Source organism: Carya illinoinensis, chromosome 6 (genome assembly GCF_018687715.1).
Source record: "Carya illinoinensis cultivar Pawnee chromosome 6, C.illinoinensisPawnee_v1, whole genome shotgun sequence".
NCBI lineage: Eukaryota > Viridiplantae > Streptophyta > Magnoliopsida > Fagales > Juglandaceae > Carya > Carya illinoinensis.
Window position 1 is genome coordinate 11,598,753 of NC_056757.1, and position 12,366 is coordinate 11,611,118.

Sequence of the window (12,366 nt, forward strand, 5' to 3'; positions counted from 1 at the left end):
GTATTGGTATAGAAAAGGTTCCTCCCAAAAATAATATTTCAAGTTGGAGAAGAACTTCTTCTTTTGTTGATATGTCATCTTGGCCGGTAAAATTCTTGACACCAAATAATTTACCATGTTGGCATACCATGGAACTACTTGTATAACCATCAATTGTTGATCCGAGAAGGTCTCATTAATTGTAAATTTCTCCTCACCAGCCGCCTCTTTAAGCTCAAGATGAGATAAGTGGTCAGCAATTACATTCTCGGTACCTTTCTTATTTTTTATTTTCAAATCGAACTCTTGTAAGAGCAAAATCCATCTTAATAGTCTCGGTTTGACATCCCTCTTTGCCAGCAAGTATTTCAAAGTGGAGTGATTAGTGTAGACAACTACTTTCGACCATATGAAATAAGAACAAAATTTGTCAAAGGCAAATATCACTGCTAATAGTTCTTTTTCATTAGTGGCATAATTAAGTTGGGCACGCTTCTGTTAAAGTCCTACTTGCATAATAAATAACATGAAGAATTTTATCTTTTCTCAACCCCAAAATAGCCCCAGTAGCATAGTCACTAGCATCACATATTAATTCAAATGGTAAATTTCAATCTGGTAACACAATTATAGGTGCTGAAATTAATTTCTTTTTCAAAGTTTCAAAAGCATGCAAGCATTTATTTGAAAATTCAAATTGAGTGTCTTTAATCAATAAAGTCGAGAAGTGAACACGCCCCCGATTATGTAGAGGAGAGCCATAACAGCCAACCACGTGTGAGGGCAAATGGGCTAGGGCAAAGAGAAATTCCCACTAGACTAGTTTGGTAAGAATTGTTGGGGTAATTGTTAGGGGCTTTTCTCCTGAGCCTAGGGCCTAGAGTCTGAGCCCAATATTGTGAAAGGCCTAGGCCGATCGAGCGATCCATCAGCCTGTCCAATGGGTTCTTGGCCCCAAGCGGAGGTTGGTGGATAGCCTTGGAAGTGTGGGAAGTCCATGCTTGCATGAAGGAGGGAGGAGTACACCACCTCGCCGGAACTGAAGCCTTGGCTAACCTTGAGGGGACGTGTGGGCGCAGATCTTAGGGAGCCCTCGATCCTCTGACGGGAGGAAAAGAAAGAGTCTGGCGGCACATATCTCTTGGTAGAATGAGGCAAAGAGCCATACCCTATTAAATACACACTAAAGAGCCACACCTCACTAGATGAGCATGGTGGAAGGAATTGTGGAGGGGACACCACACTCTGACATAGGGCATGAGCATTTAATCCTAGGGACCAAGTATAAAGGGGGTGACTCCTAGGTATCAGCTCTCTCTAGACAGTCGAAATTCTTTACTGTCCTATTCTTTGCTACAAGAAGACACTGATTTTGGCATCGAAAGCTCCCCGGTCACCACCACGTCTCCTATCTTATGGTGTTTTCTTTGTGTCCGCAGGCCCAAGGCTAAAGACCTGAGCTACTGAAGGCCTAGTCCAAAGGTGTACGAAACATAACATTAACAGTACCCTTCAAATCAATAGAATTGTTAGCCACTTCCTTAATCACTAAGTAAAAAATATAAAATTAAAAGAAGTTAAAATACTCTAGTGGTAATATTAAGGGAGCTAAATAGCATTTTTCATTAAAAACATAAATAAATAAAATTGAAAATAGACATTTTTGTGTATATTATATCATCGTTGCCCAAGTTTTCAGTTTTTCTATCATTATTCCTTTTTTGTCCAACGTCCCAGCTTAGGGAGTAAGAAAGGAATCATGGGTAACGAAAGACACAGACAATAGCCACTAAAAAGATCATTTCCATAAGCCCCACCAACGCGTTAACTTCGTAAAGAAGGCTCAGAAAGTCCGAGTGCCCAATCGTTTTCCCAGATTTGGGACCCAAGCAATAAAGGGTATGGAACGTGACATTAAACAACGTTTTCATTCGCGAACTTGGTAAACAAGTGTTATAAAGCAATTACACTCGTCAATAAATTAATGTTCCTTCCCTTTCAATGCAATCACATGCTGCCAGTTATCACTTAGAGTGAACTGGGCTCCTCAGCCTATGCCTGCGTCAGCTCGAGTACAGTACTTCGGCTGGGTATAGTTTGCTAACATTCATCTTTCGGCGCCTGAGACTGCTACCTCTTTGCTCTCATCCATATATAGTTTGCTCACGAGCCTTGGGTTTTTTCCACGCCACCAATTCTACACTCAGTGCTTTCCTCTCATGTGGTCAGTCTCTGTGATCTCTTTCTCTCTACATTTCACTCCTTCCATTTCTCTCAGCAACACTTGTTCTTCCCCTCTCGTAGATAATGTATCATTGAAGCCTTTTGTCAGCCTGATGGTTTTGAGTATATATTTTGCTGTGAAATCTGGATGTTGTTATTTTCAGATTGGCTTGAATTGTCCTTTTGGTTTTGGATTATGGCAGGGCGGCTCAATACAAATTGAGGTGTAAGATAAAATTTAAATTAGTCATTCGTAATTATAATACAATAAAATATAAATTATTATATGAAATATTTATAAAATTTTCAATAAAGTGAGATTTTATTTAAAATCATTAAATAAAGTTTGTTTGTATTTATATTGAAAACTACAACTTAAAATGAGGTCTCAATGCAAATTTAGCACCTTATGAATTTAGCAAGATCTTAAAAAATTATTTAAAATATAAATAATTCATTTTATTAAATATTAAATTTAGTATTATGGGGTCTTGCACATATTGGAAAATAAAAAAGTTCTTTAAAATTTTATATAATGAAATATATTTTTTTTTTAAAAAAAAGAAAAGAACATAGAAAAACACATCATTTTTAATTTTGGGGGCCTTAAATAGGATGGGGGCCTTAGGCAATGGTCTAACTGGCCTTACCATTGAGCCGGCCCTGGATTATGATGTTTTTGAGATTTAGTTTCTTTCAAATGCAGTAATACGTATCTAATTGTCATTTGCATGTGCTCTAGTTTTTTTAGTTGAATCTATTTGTGTGATACACAATAAGATAAGAGTAGGTGGTGTATGGAATCCCAAATTCTTTGGGATGGAGAAGTTTTTGTTTTTTATAAGGTTCCAATAGGATTCTAATTGTATCATTGACTAGTCATTTTAAAATATAGGTCACGTGGTTTGGGCCTTCCATTGAAGTGTTATAGTTGGTATCAGAGACATGTTTGAGATTCTACAGACTATAAATATATGATATTTGTATATCTGTGGGTTTTAGGAAGTAACTTTCAGATTAGAGGTGTAGAAATTTGAGGACTATAAGATATGATTATGTGGATATTTAGGGTTTGAGATTTTGCAAACTTTATGATTGAGTTTTGGGAATATGAGGTTTAGGAATTTTGCATACTTTAAATATCATTTTGATGGGATCTGAGGTTTTGTAGATTTTAAGAAATGATTTTTAGGATATTTGGGATTTTAGATCTGGTAGGCTTACTTTGTGGACTATATGAAAATAATCTTTATAAGATTTAAGGTTTAAATTTTTGAGGTTTTAGATTTACAAATGTTAAGGATTAAATTCATAACTATTGAGGTTTAGATTCTAAAGACGTACGAGAGTTTAAAGTGACATCAGGTTTACGATTATAGTTGAAGATGGATTATATGAGTTGGTTAAAGATATGGTTAGAATGGGTAAAACAAGAAAAATTTTGAACTTGTTTTAAATTTTTAATTGGTATTTATATTTTTGTTTATACACACACACACACATATATATATATATATATTTTCCTTTGAACAATTAACCAAACTTAAGCTTACAGGATGTCATCACGTTGTTGAGTTCGAAACCTTGAGTATTTGAATGAAACCAACAATTTGAGCAATTTAATCATACACATCCTCCCACATTTGATGGAAGAGGAGATTCAAACGCAACAGATGATTGGATTCAAGGCATGGAGGAGATATTTAGTGTCCTAGAGTGCACAGATCGGCAGAAACTACGATTTGCGGCCTTTAAATTGACTGGAGAAGCTAAGAGGTGGTGGAATTATGAGAAAGCCATTAGGGAAGCTGAGGGGATAGGAGCAATTAGCTGGCCTCACTTTAAGCAGAATTTCTTTGACCATTTCTTCCCTAAAGTAGACACGGAAGCTAGATCTCGAGAGTTCACCAACTTAGTGCAGGGGACCATGACTGTGCACCAGTATGCTATAAGATTTGTGGAATTATCACGCTTTGCCTCATACTTGATTCCTGATGAGGAGAAGAAGGCTAGGAAGTTTGAGGAGGGTTTGAATTAGAAGATATATGAATGGGTGATGGTCCTACAGATTCAGAGTTTTTCAGAGTTAGTGCATAAGGCAATGTTGGTTGAGCAAAATCTTAAGAGAAGTGCTGAGTTGCAAGAACAGAGAAAGATAGCTACTCCACAAGGATTCGCTAGTATGGATCAAAGGCCATGGAAGAAGAGAAATGAGGGAAGCAGCTCAAGTCAAAGGCAAATACATGGAAATCAACCATATAACTTCTATAAGTTTTGTAACCATGCATTCATGGGAGAGTGCAAAAGAGGTGTGGAGTCGTGCTTTCGATGCGGTAAGACTGGGCACTTCATTAGAGAATGCCCATTACTATTTGAAGACAACAATAAGCAAAACCCACCTCCAAGACCTCGACAGATGATTCAGGGAAACAATCAGCATAGAATGGGACCGGCTAGAGTGTTTGCCTTGACACCTGGAGATGTTGAGGACGACAACAATGCTATCAAAGGTACTCTACTCCTTTTCTCCTTGAAAGCAATGGCTTTAGTTGAGTTGGGGTTAACCATTCTCTTTTTTTCTTTCTTTTTTCTTTCTTTCTTTTTTTTTTTTTTTATTTATTTATTTTTTTTTTAATTTTTTTTATGGAATTTTACTAAGTTTTATAGCTTAGAATATTGAAGTTGGGTTGAAGAGAATGTGCATGATTTTCCAAAGGATGACATAGACCACATAGTTAGCACAACGGTGGGTAGTCTATAATTACAAGCCTGGTAAGAATTGCGCGAATAGGCATTGAAAGATATTAGACCCAATAATTCATATCCATGAGACCCTAGCCTTAGGTGTTTTGGTTGGTCAGTGTGTATAATAATGGAAGCATGAATTTTAGAACCTTGATGGTTTGAAAGTAGACTTTGTGAGGATTCTGGAATTAGTCATTAATTGAGCTCACTTACGACTTAACCTTGGAGCATTTGATCTTACTATTATTAGGGGTTGAAGTGTTATATTGAGAGTTCTTTTTATAATTATATGCGAAGTTTAGTTTAAAAAAAAAAGAGGAATTATTAGGCTTGTAATTCCTTTGTTGAGATTCATACTTTTAGGTTTGAACTCATTTATGGAAATCGACACAAGGATTTTGGAAAGTTACTGGGGCGAGGGATATTGGAAAGTTAGGATTTTGAAATATTAGGTGTGACTTAAAAAACAATCAAAGTTTAAAATAGGCATGGATTATGAGGGATAAGTATTTTAAGCTTTACGAGAACGTCGGAAATTTAAGGGAGAAAGATTATGATATCCCATATGATAAATATAAAGGTACATATTGTATGAGATTCCACATTGTTTGAAAATGCGAAGTTCTTGCTTTTTAGAAGATTTCAATTGAGCTTTTTATAAGGTTTGAATATTCTATTGGGGCATTATAGTTTTTATTTTTATTTTTATTTTTTATTTCTTTTAATAAAGAAGAGCTGGTAGTCACACACATAGCAGTCTCGTCCCAAGTTTATTAATAAGCTCTCACTTATGGCGGAAGAATATCATGGTAATATCAAGACACTTGGAGGCTTACAATGTAAAGCGCTTAAACACTAACCCAAAACCAAGTGCCAAAACAAGCCAAAGAAAAAACAAACCTGCAAAACAAGAAATTCTAACAAGCCTAAAACATAACACAACAATCCTAGAGAAAGCAACAAAAACAACCAATTAAAAGAAACAACAAAAGCAAACGAGCCTAGCTACAATGTAAAGAGGGGAGGCCCAGCTTGTCCAAACGGATTAAACCTTTCAGCAGCCTCGGCATTTCCCCAATCAAATTCTGCACCATATGATGACCAAGCACACCATACTTTGCAAGCCAATCAGCAACTTTATTGCCCTCTCTGAAGACATGACAAACTGAACACTCCATTGGCTCCAAAAGACAGAGAATCTCATCCCAAAAATCCTCAAGGTACCAAATCCCACACCTCCGTTTATTCCACCACGAAACCACCACTTGTGAATCCATTTCAATATCCACGTAACCAATTCTCAAAGCTTTACCAGCTTTAAGGCCATACAGCAGGGCTAATAATTCAGCTCTATTATTCGAACTAGTGCCAAGAGGGGAGGCAAAAGCATGAATTAAATTCCCATTATTATCTCTGATAATACCACCAGCTCCAGACGGCCCAGGATTCCCAAGGCTATTACCATCAGTATTTAACTTGAACCGCCCAAGGGGGGGGTTTGCACCAAGCCACGAAACTCAAACAACGCCTTGGAGGAACGATAGGCAAAATAAAGTGCAGAATTTTTTTTTTTTTCAATGAAGCATTCAAGTTCTAAAGTCTGTTATTTATTTTCCCAAACTATTGTCCATACTGAAACTACAGTTAAAGCTTGGGACACAAACTTGAATATTGTACCAGAGCCAAGGACCTTTCCATACACCATGGATAATGTAGTGCTGCGCTTTGGAAATCTGGTTTCGAGGGATAATTTTTCTGTGCTCTGGAAGCAGGAAGGTGTCTTTGGGAAATTTGATTTCAAGATGAGAAGATTGTATTTCTTTTTTTCCCATCTTTCCGTAGAGTACAAGTTTGAAATCTCTTATGAGAACATTTTGAAGATTGAGCTATATCCTTCACGTGGTCAAGCAACAAAGTTTCTTCTCATCCAGGTTAGCTGGTGAAAAATTTAATCATTTTTGTGTTGAAATTGCTACTTTTACTTTTTTCACTAAATGAGTTCTTGTTTGTATTGCTAGTTACTTGGATCTCCAAGGATTTTTGAGAAAGATGTATCTGATGGTCAACGTTTTGAGTGGATGCGAGGAGTTGATTTCACTCCATCCGGCTGCATTGGCCAATCTTATGCTCTATGTTTGGAGCTTCCAAATAAGCTCCGGCTTCCGGAATTACACCTTGATTTTGTCCATTATAAAGAAAATGAAGACCAACTTGAATTGATGGAAGGTTCTCCTTTCTCATGCAGTTCAGGTCCTGTGCCCATTGTGAATCCACCCACAGGCTTTGAGCTGCCATATAATATCTTATTTAAGATCAACTGCTTAATTCAGCATGGGTGTGTTCCTGGGCCAGCAATTGATGATGATTTTTATCGGTTGGTCGATCCTAAGAGAATCAAAGTTGAGCACATAGAATTTGCCCTGGACAAACTCTTTCATCTAAAAGATTGCTGCTATGAACCTGTGAAATGGCTCAAGGAGCAGTACAATGGATATGCCACATCCTCAGGACTTCCTAGAACTGCTGCTATTTCTTTGGATGATGGGCTCGTATACGTACGCAGGGTTCAAATTACTCCATCTAAAATCTACTTCTTTGGTCCAGGGGTGAATCTCTCCAACAGGGTCTTGCGCAATTATCCTGAAGATATTGATAATTTTCTGCGTGTTTCTTTTGTTGATGAGTATTTGGATAAACTTCGATCAATAGCTTTATCTTTACGAGCATCTTCTACAAATGAGGGCAAGCGAACAAGAGTTTATGAGAGGATAATATCCACTTTAAGAAATGGCATAGTTATTGGTGATAAGAAGTTTGAATTTCTTGCCCTTTCATCCAATCATGCACGGGATAATTCTGTTTGGATGTTTGCTTCAAGACCTGGTTTGACTGCAGCAGATATTAGAGAGTGGATGGGTGATTTTCAAGATATCAGAGATGTGGCAAAATATGTTTCCGGACTCAGCCAATCTGTTTGCGAGTCTAGAGAAACTACCAGTGTTGGTAGAGATGAAATTGAAGTTATTCCCGATATAGAAGTTAATCGCTGGGAAGCCGAATACTGTTTCTCAGATGGCGTTGGGAAGGTATCTGAAGAATTGGCTTGCAAAGTGGCAACAAAGTTAGGCTGCAACTTTGTTCCATCAGCATTTCAAATTCGATATGGTGGGTACAGAGGTGTGGTGGCTGTTGATCCGACATCATCGGTGAAGTTGTCATTGAGAAAGAGCATGTTCAGATACAAATCGCTTGACACAAAACTCAGTGTTGTGGCATGGAGCAACTTTCAGCCTTGTTTTCTAAATCGCCAGATAATCACTCTTTTGTCTAACCTTGGAGTGAAGGATGAAGTTTTTCAAAAAAGGCAAAGAGAGGCTATAGATCTACTTAATGCCATGTTAACAAATCCGTTGAGAGCACAAGAGGCATTGGAGATGATGTTTTCAGAAGACATCACAAAAGTTTTGAAGGACATGCTTGTATGTGATTATAAGCCAGATGCAGAACCGTTTCTTTCAATGATGCTTCAAGCATTCCATGCATCTAAGTTGATGGACTTGAGGTTTAGAACTGAAATTTTTGTTCCGAATGGAAGATATATGATGGGATGCCTAGATGAAACCAGAACATTGGAATATGGTCAAGTCTTTCTGCAAATTTCTCGCTTTAGTAGACAGCTTTCTAACCAGTCATCCCATATGTTTACTACCAGCAGTTCAAACCCAAATAACTACGTCCTTGAAGGTGAGGTGGTTATTGCTAGAAACCGTCCTCTACACCCAGGAGATGTGAGAGTCCTGAAAGCTGTTAATGTGCCAGCTCTACACCACATGGTGGATTGTGTTGTTTTTCCACAAAAGGGAAAGAGGTAAGTTTTCAAAATGCAATAGTTGGTAATTCTAAAGCATGGAATCCTATTAATATGTGCACTAACTTGCACCAGAGTTTACAAATAATCCTATAGCGACATAAAATTCATCACATCCTATTAATATATTCATGACTGCCTTTTTATCTTGTTATAATGTCTGTATAGAGATCTAATGTAATCGATAGGTAAAACAACGAGACCTATTATCCTTGAGTAGAATCTGCAATATATATGGTAAAATACCATAAATTTAAATTGTCTATTTAAATTGTAATGTAAAATATGCGATTTTTGGACATACTAGATTCAGACTAAACTCTGTTTTTACTTTGCTTTGTCATGTTTTCCTCTGCTTATGACTTGAAAAGATTCCAAAACGGTTGGCGTGCTTGGTCCATTGCTTCTTTTTTCTCTTTTTTGCTCACTTGCCTTAGCCATGCAACTATTCAAAAGTCACATTCAGCATAATTTCTAACATGATTTGAAAATGATTGTGTTCAGACCTCATCCAAATGAATCTTCGGGAAGTAATTTGGACGGAGACATGTACTTTGTCTCTTGGGACCATGATCTTATTCCTCCTCTTCAAGTTCAGCCAATGGAATATATTGCATCACCAACCACGCAAATTGATCATGATGTTACAATAAAGGTATCTTATCTCACATTTCCATGCCCTTCTACACGAACTTTTTTCCATACCTAACATATAAAAGCCTCTAATTGTTGTCATGCAGGAAGTAGAGGAGTATTTCACTAACCATATGATCAAAGACAACTTAGGAATCATTAGAACGGTCCACACCGTTTTTGCAGACAGGGTGCCCCATAGGGTAATGAGCCATGAATGTATAGAGCTTGCCAAGCTATACTCAATCGCCATCAACTTCCCAAAAACTGGTATTGCAGCCGAAATACCTCCTCATCTATACATCAAAGAGTATCCTGATTTCATGGAAAAGCCTAATAAACGTACCTACAGATCGAGATCTGTTATCGGAAAGCTTTTTCAAGAAGTAAAAGCCATTGCACCGCACACAAGTTCTGTGAAAGCCTTCACTTTGGAATCAGCAAAGCTGCATTATGACCCTGACATGGAAGTAGACGGCTTTGAGGACTTCCTCAGTGATGCTTTCAGAAACAAAAGTGAGTATGATTACAAGTTGGGGAACTTGATGGATTATTACGGGATCAAAACTGAAGCTGAAATTCTCAGTGGCAATATTTTGAAAATGTCAAAACATTTTGATGGGAAGATTGATCTGGATGCAATTAAATATGCTGTAAAGCTGTTAAGAATGGAAGCCAGGACCTGGTTCAACGAGGGAAGTGATGCAGACAATACTGATAATGCAAAAGCAAAAGCAAAAGCATCGGCATGGTATCATGTCACATATCATTATACGTACTGGGGTCGCTACAATGAGGGAATGAATGGAGCTCATTTCCTTAGTTTTGCATGGTGCGTCTATGATCATCTTATGCAAATCAAGAGGGATAAATTGAGCGTAAAGGCTTTACATTTGCCATCGCCGGAGCATCAATTCAGTCAATGATTTCATTTTTTTCAATAACTTACATGAATGTGACAGCAGTTTGATAAGACTACTATATTACCTTTGCTTTGTACTGTTACTAGAGAATATGTTCTAGTTTCTATTGTATTATCTTTTTATGATTTTGTAACCATTGTGAGAATATCTTGGTCTAACTTCATTCAAAGTCTTTTCTTAAACGTCTTTTTCTTCACCATTCAATAAAAAGGGACAAATCTTTATTTTCAATATTGAAGAAAAAAATTGCTGGCTTTGGTTAATTGCAAAACGATTACATATGGGATCTTGTAGAGACAGCAAATCGATCTTTGTGATTAATGAATTTGAGAATTGATTCTAATTTTTTTTAATTGCCAAAGCTTGTCTCAAGTAAAATTACCAAGATGGGAATTGATTCTACAACCAATTTCTCGCCATCGGGTGAAACTTGTACTCAAAAGAAAACTGGGTGATCCCAATGGGGAAGCCTCCGAAACTCAAAGTCAGATCTTAAAACAAATTTAGAGGAAGAAGATATGTGAATTCTATCATCAGCCAAGCCCATGAACCAAGCCTAGAAGACCCTCGCGATGTCGTTTCCAGGTAAGACCCCTTCTCCCTTCAGTTTTTGTTGGACAAACCACCTAAGTGTGAATGCAATAACTAAACATTTGTTATCACATGCACTGTCCTACAGCACCGTACGTTGAGACTATAGCTGCTGCAGCTAAAGGTTAGCCATCAATTACTGTTGATAGTTAGCAACTTATTTAGGGGAACTTCTTCTATAAATAGGAGAGTTCTGATATGCAAGAGAAGTGGGAAAAATTATAGAAAGAGAGGACGGGAGAGAGAAATTATTGAGTGCTTGTAATCTAATACAAACTCAGTGAATTTTAGCTCCAATAGACGTAGGCAAGTTGCTAAACCACTTAAATATCATCTTGTGTGCTTTTGGACAGGCTAGAGGAGTAACAATTGGTATTAGAGCTTTGGTTTGTACTGTCCAAAAATCAAGTTGATCGAAATCAACTTTTGACAAGTCTAGGGTGTTTCTCACGTCAAGATGAATCCGTTGCCACAAACGGAATAAAAAACAGAGGTTAGAGGAGCTCACACGCGCCCTTAGAAGCTAGAGAGTGAGTCTGCGTGCCTCACTCCCACCTAGAGGTTGAAGATGACTGAGACGCACGCTCCCACGCGCAGACACGAGCCGCCACGCGCCAAGAGGTTGAAGATGCGTGAAGGAAACGTGCTCCCCGCGACCTAGAGGCTCTCAGCGTGTATACTCCATGCGCCCAAGCACCCCCAAGTCGCCCTGCTGCAGTGCGTGCATCTCACGCACCAGACGATCAAGACTGTTCGTTTTTCCAGATCTCTTTTGGGCTTGATCTAAGCCATTTGGAGTCCGATTTCAACGATCAAATAGTATTTTTCAACTATTTGGATCATTTCAGACTCATCCGTAGGGTTAGAATTTTGAAATTTATTGACTGAATTTTCTAAATTCATATGGAAGGATCTGGAATAGATAGGAGGTCTAGAAATGCTAATAGCTCTGGGCATTGGTCCACAGTGTCAAATGTTAAGTTAGAAGTTGAGAAGTTCGATGGAACAAACAACTTCGACATGTGATAGTGCGAAATTATGGATGTTTTGATCCAACAAGAGTTGGATATTGCATTAGAAGAAAGCCAAATGATACGATTGGAAAGGATTGAAGGAAGCTTAATACCCAAGCTTGTAGTACAATCCGGTTATGTCTTACCAAAGAACATAAATATTTTGTTATGAGAGAGACAAATGCAAGGAAACTTTGGCAGAAATTGGAAGATAAGTTCATGAAGAAGAGCATTGAGAGCTGTTTGCACTTGAAGAAAAAGCTCTTCAGATTCCAGTTTCGCTATGTCTGAACATCTAAATAGTTACAATCAGATTCTTGCTGATTTATTAAACTTGGATGTTGAAATCCAAGATGAAGATAAAACTTTACTTTTGTTAAAATCCTTGCCT

At 37.7% G+C, this 12,366-nt stretch overlaps 1 protein-coding gene across 4 annotated transcripts; it reads left to right on the top strand.

Moving 5' to 3' along the window:
* Positions 1–1,955: 1,955 nt before the first annotated feature.
* On the top strand, positions 1,956–10,553 carry LOC122313261 (RNA-dependent RNA polymerase 1-like). 4 transcript variants are annotated; one of them, XM_043128092.1, is made up of 6 exons: positions 1,956–2,203; positions 3,758–4,712; positions 6,628–6,878; positions 6,966–8,815; positions 9,320–9,470; positions 9,556–10,553. In XM_043128092.1, the coding sequence occupies exons 2-6, from the start codon at positions 4,259–4,261 to the stop codon at positions 10,372–10,374; spliced, it is 3,525 nt and encodes a 1,174-aa protein (XP_042984026.1). In that variant the 5' UTR covers positions 1,956–2,203; positions 3,758–4,258; the 3' UTR covers positions 10,375–10,553. The 4 variants fall into 4 exon arrangements, with proteins under 4 accessions (XP_042984026.1, XP_042984025.1, XP_042984027.1 ...); XM_043128091.1 differs by having other exon boundaries at positions 1,957–2,203; positions 6,592–6,878; XM_043128093.1 differs by lacking the exon at positions 3,758–4,712 and having other exon boundaries at positions 1,957–2,203; positions 6,592–6,878.
* The last annotated feature ends 1,813 nt before the right edge of the window (positions 10,554–12,366 follow it).

Coding starts and splice junctions, on each gene's coding strand:
- LOC122313261 (XM_043128091.1), top strand. CDS start 4,259: ATGGTCCTACAGATTCAGAGTTTTTCAGAGTTAGTGCATAAGGCAATG. Junction 4,713..6,591: donor CGACAACAATGCTATCAAAG/GTACTCTACTCC, acceptor CTGAAACTACAG/TTAAAGCTTGGGACACAAAC. Junction 6,879..6,965: donor CAAAGTTTCTTCTCATCCAG/GTTAGCTGGTGA, acceptor TTGTATTGCTAG/TTACTTGGATCTCCAAGGAT.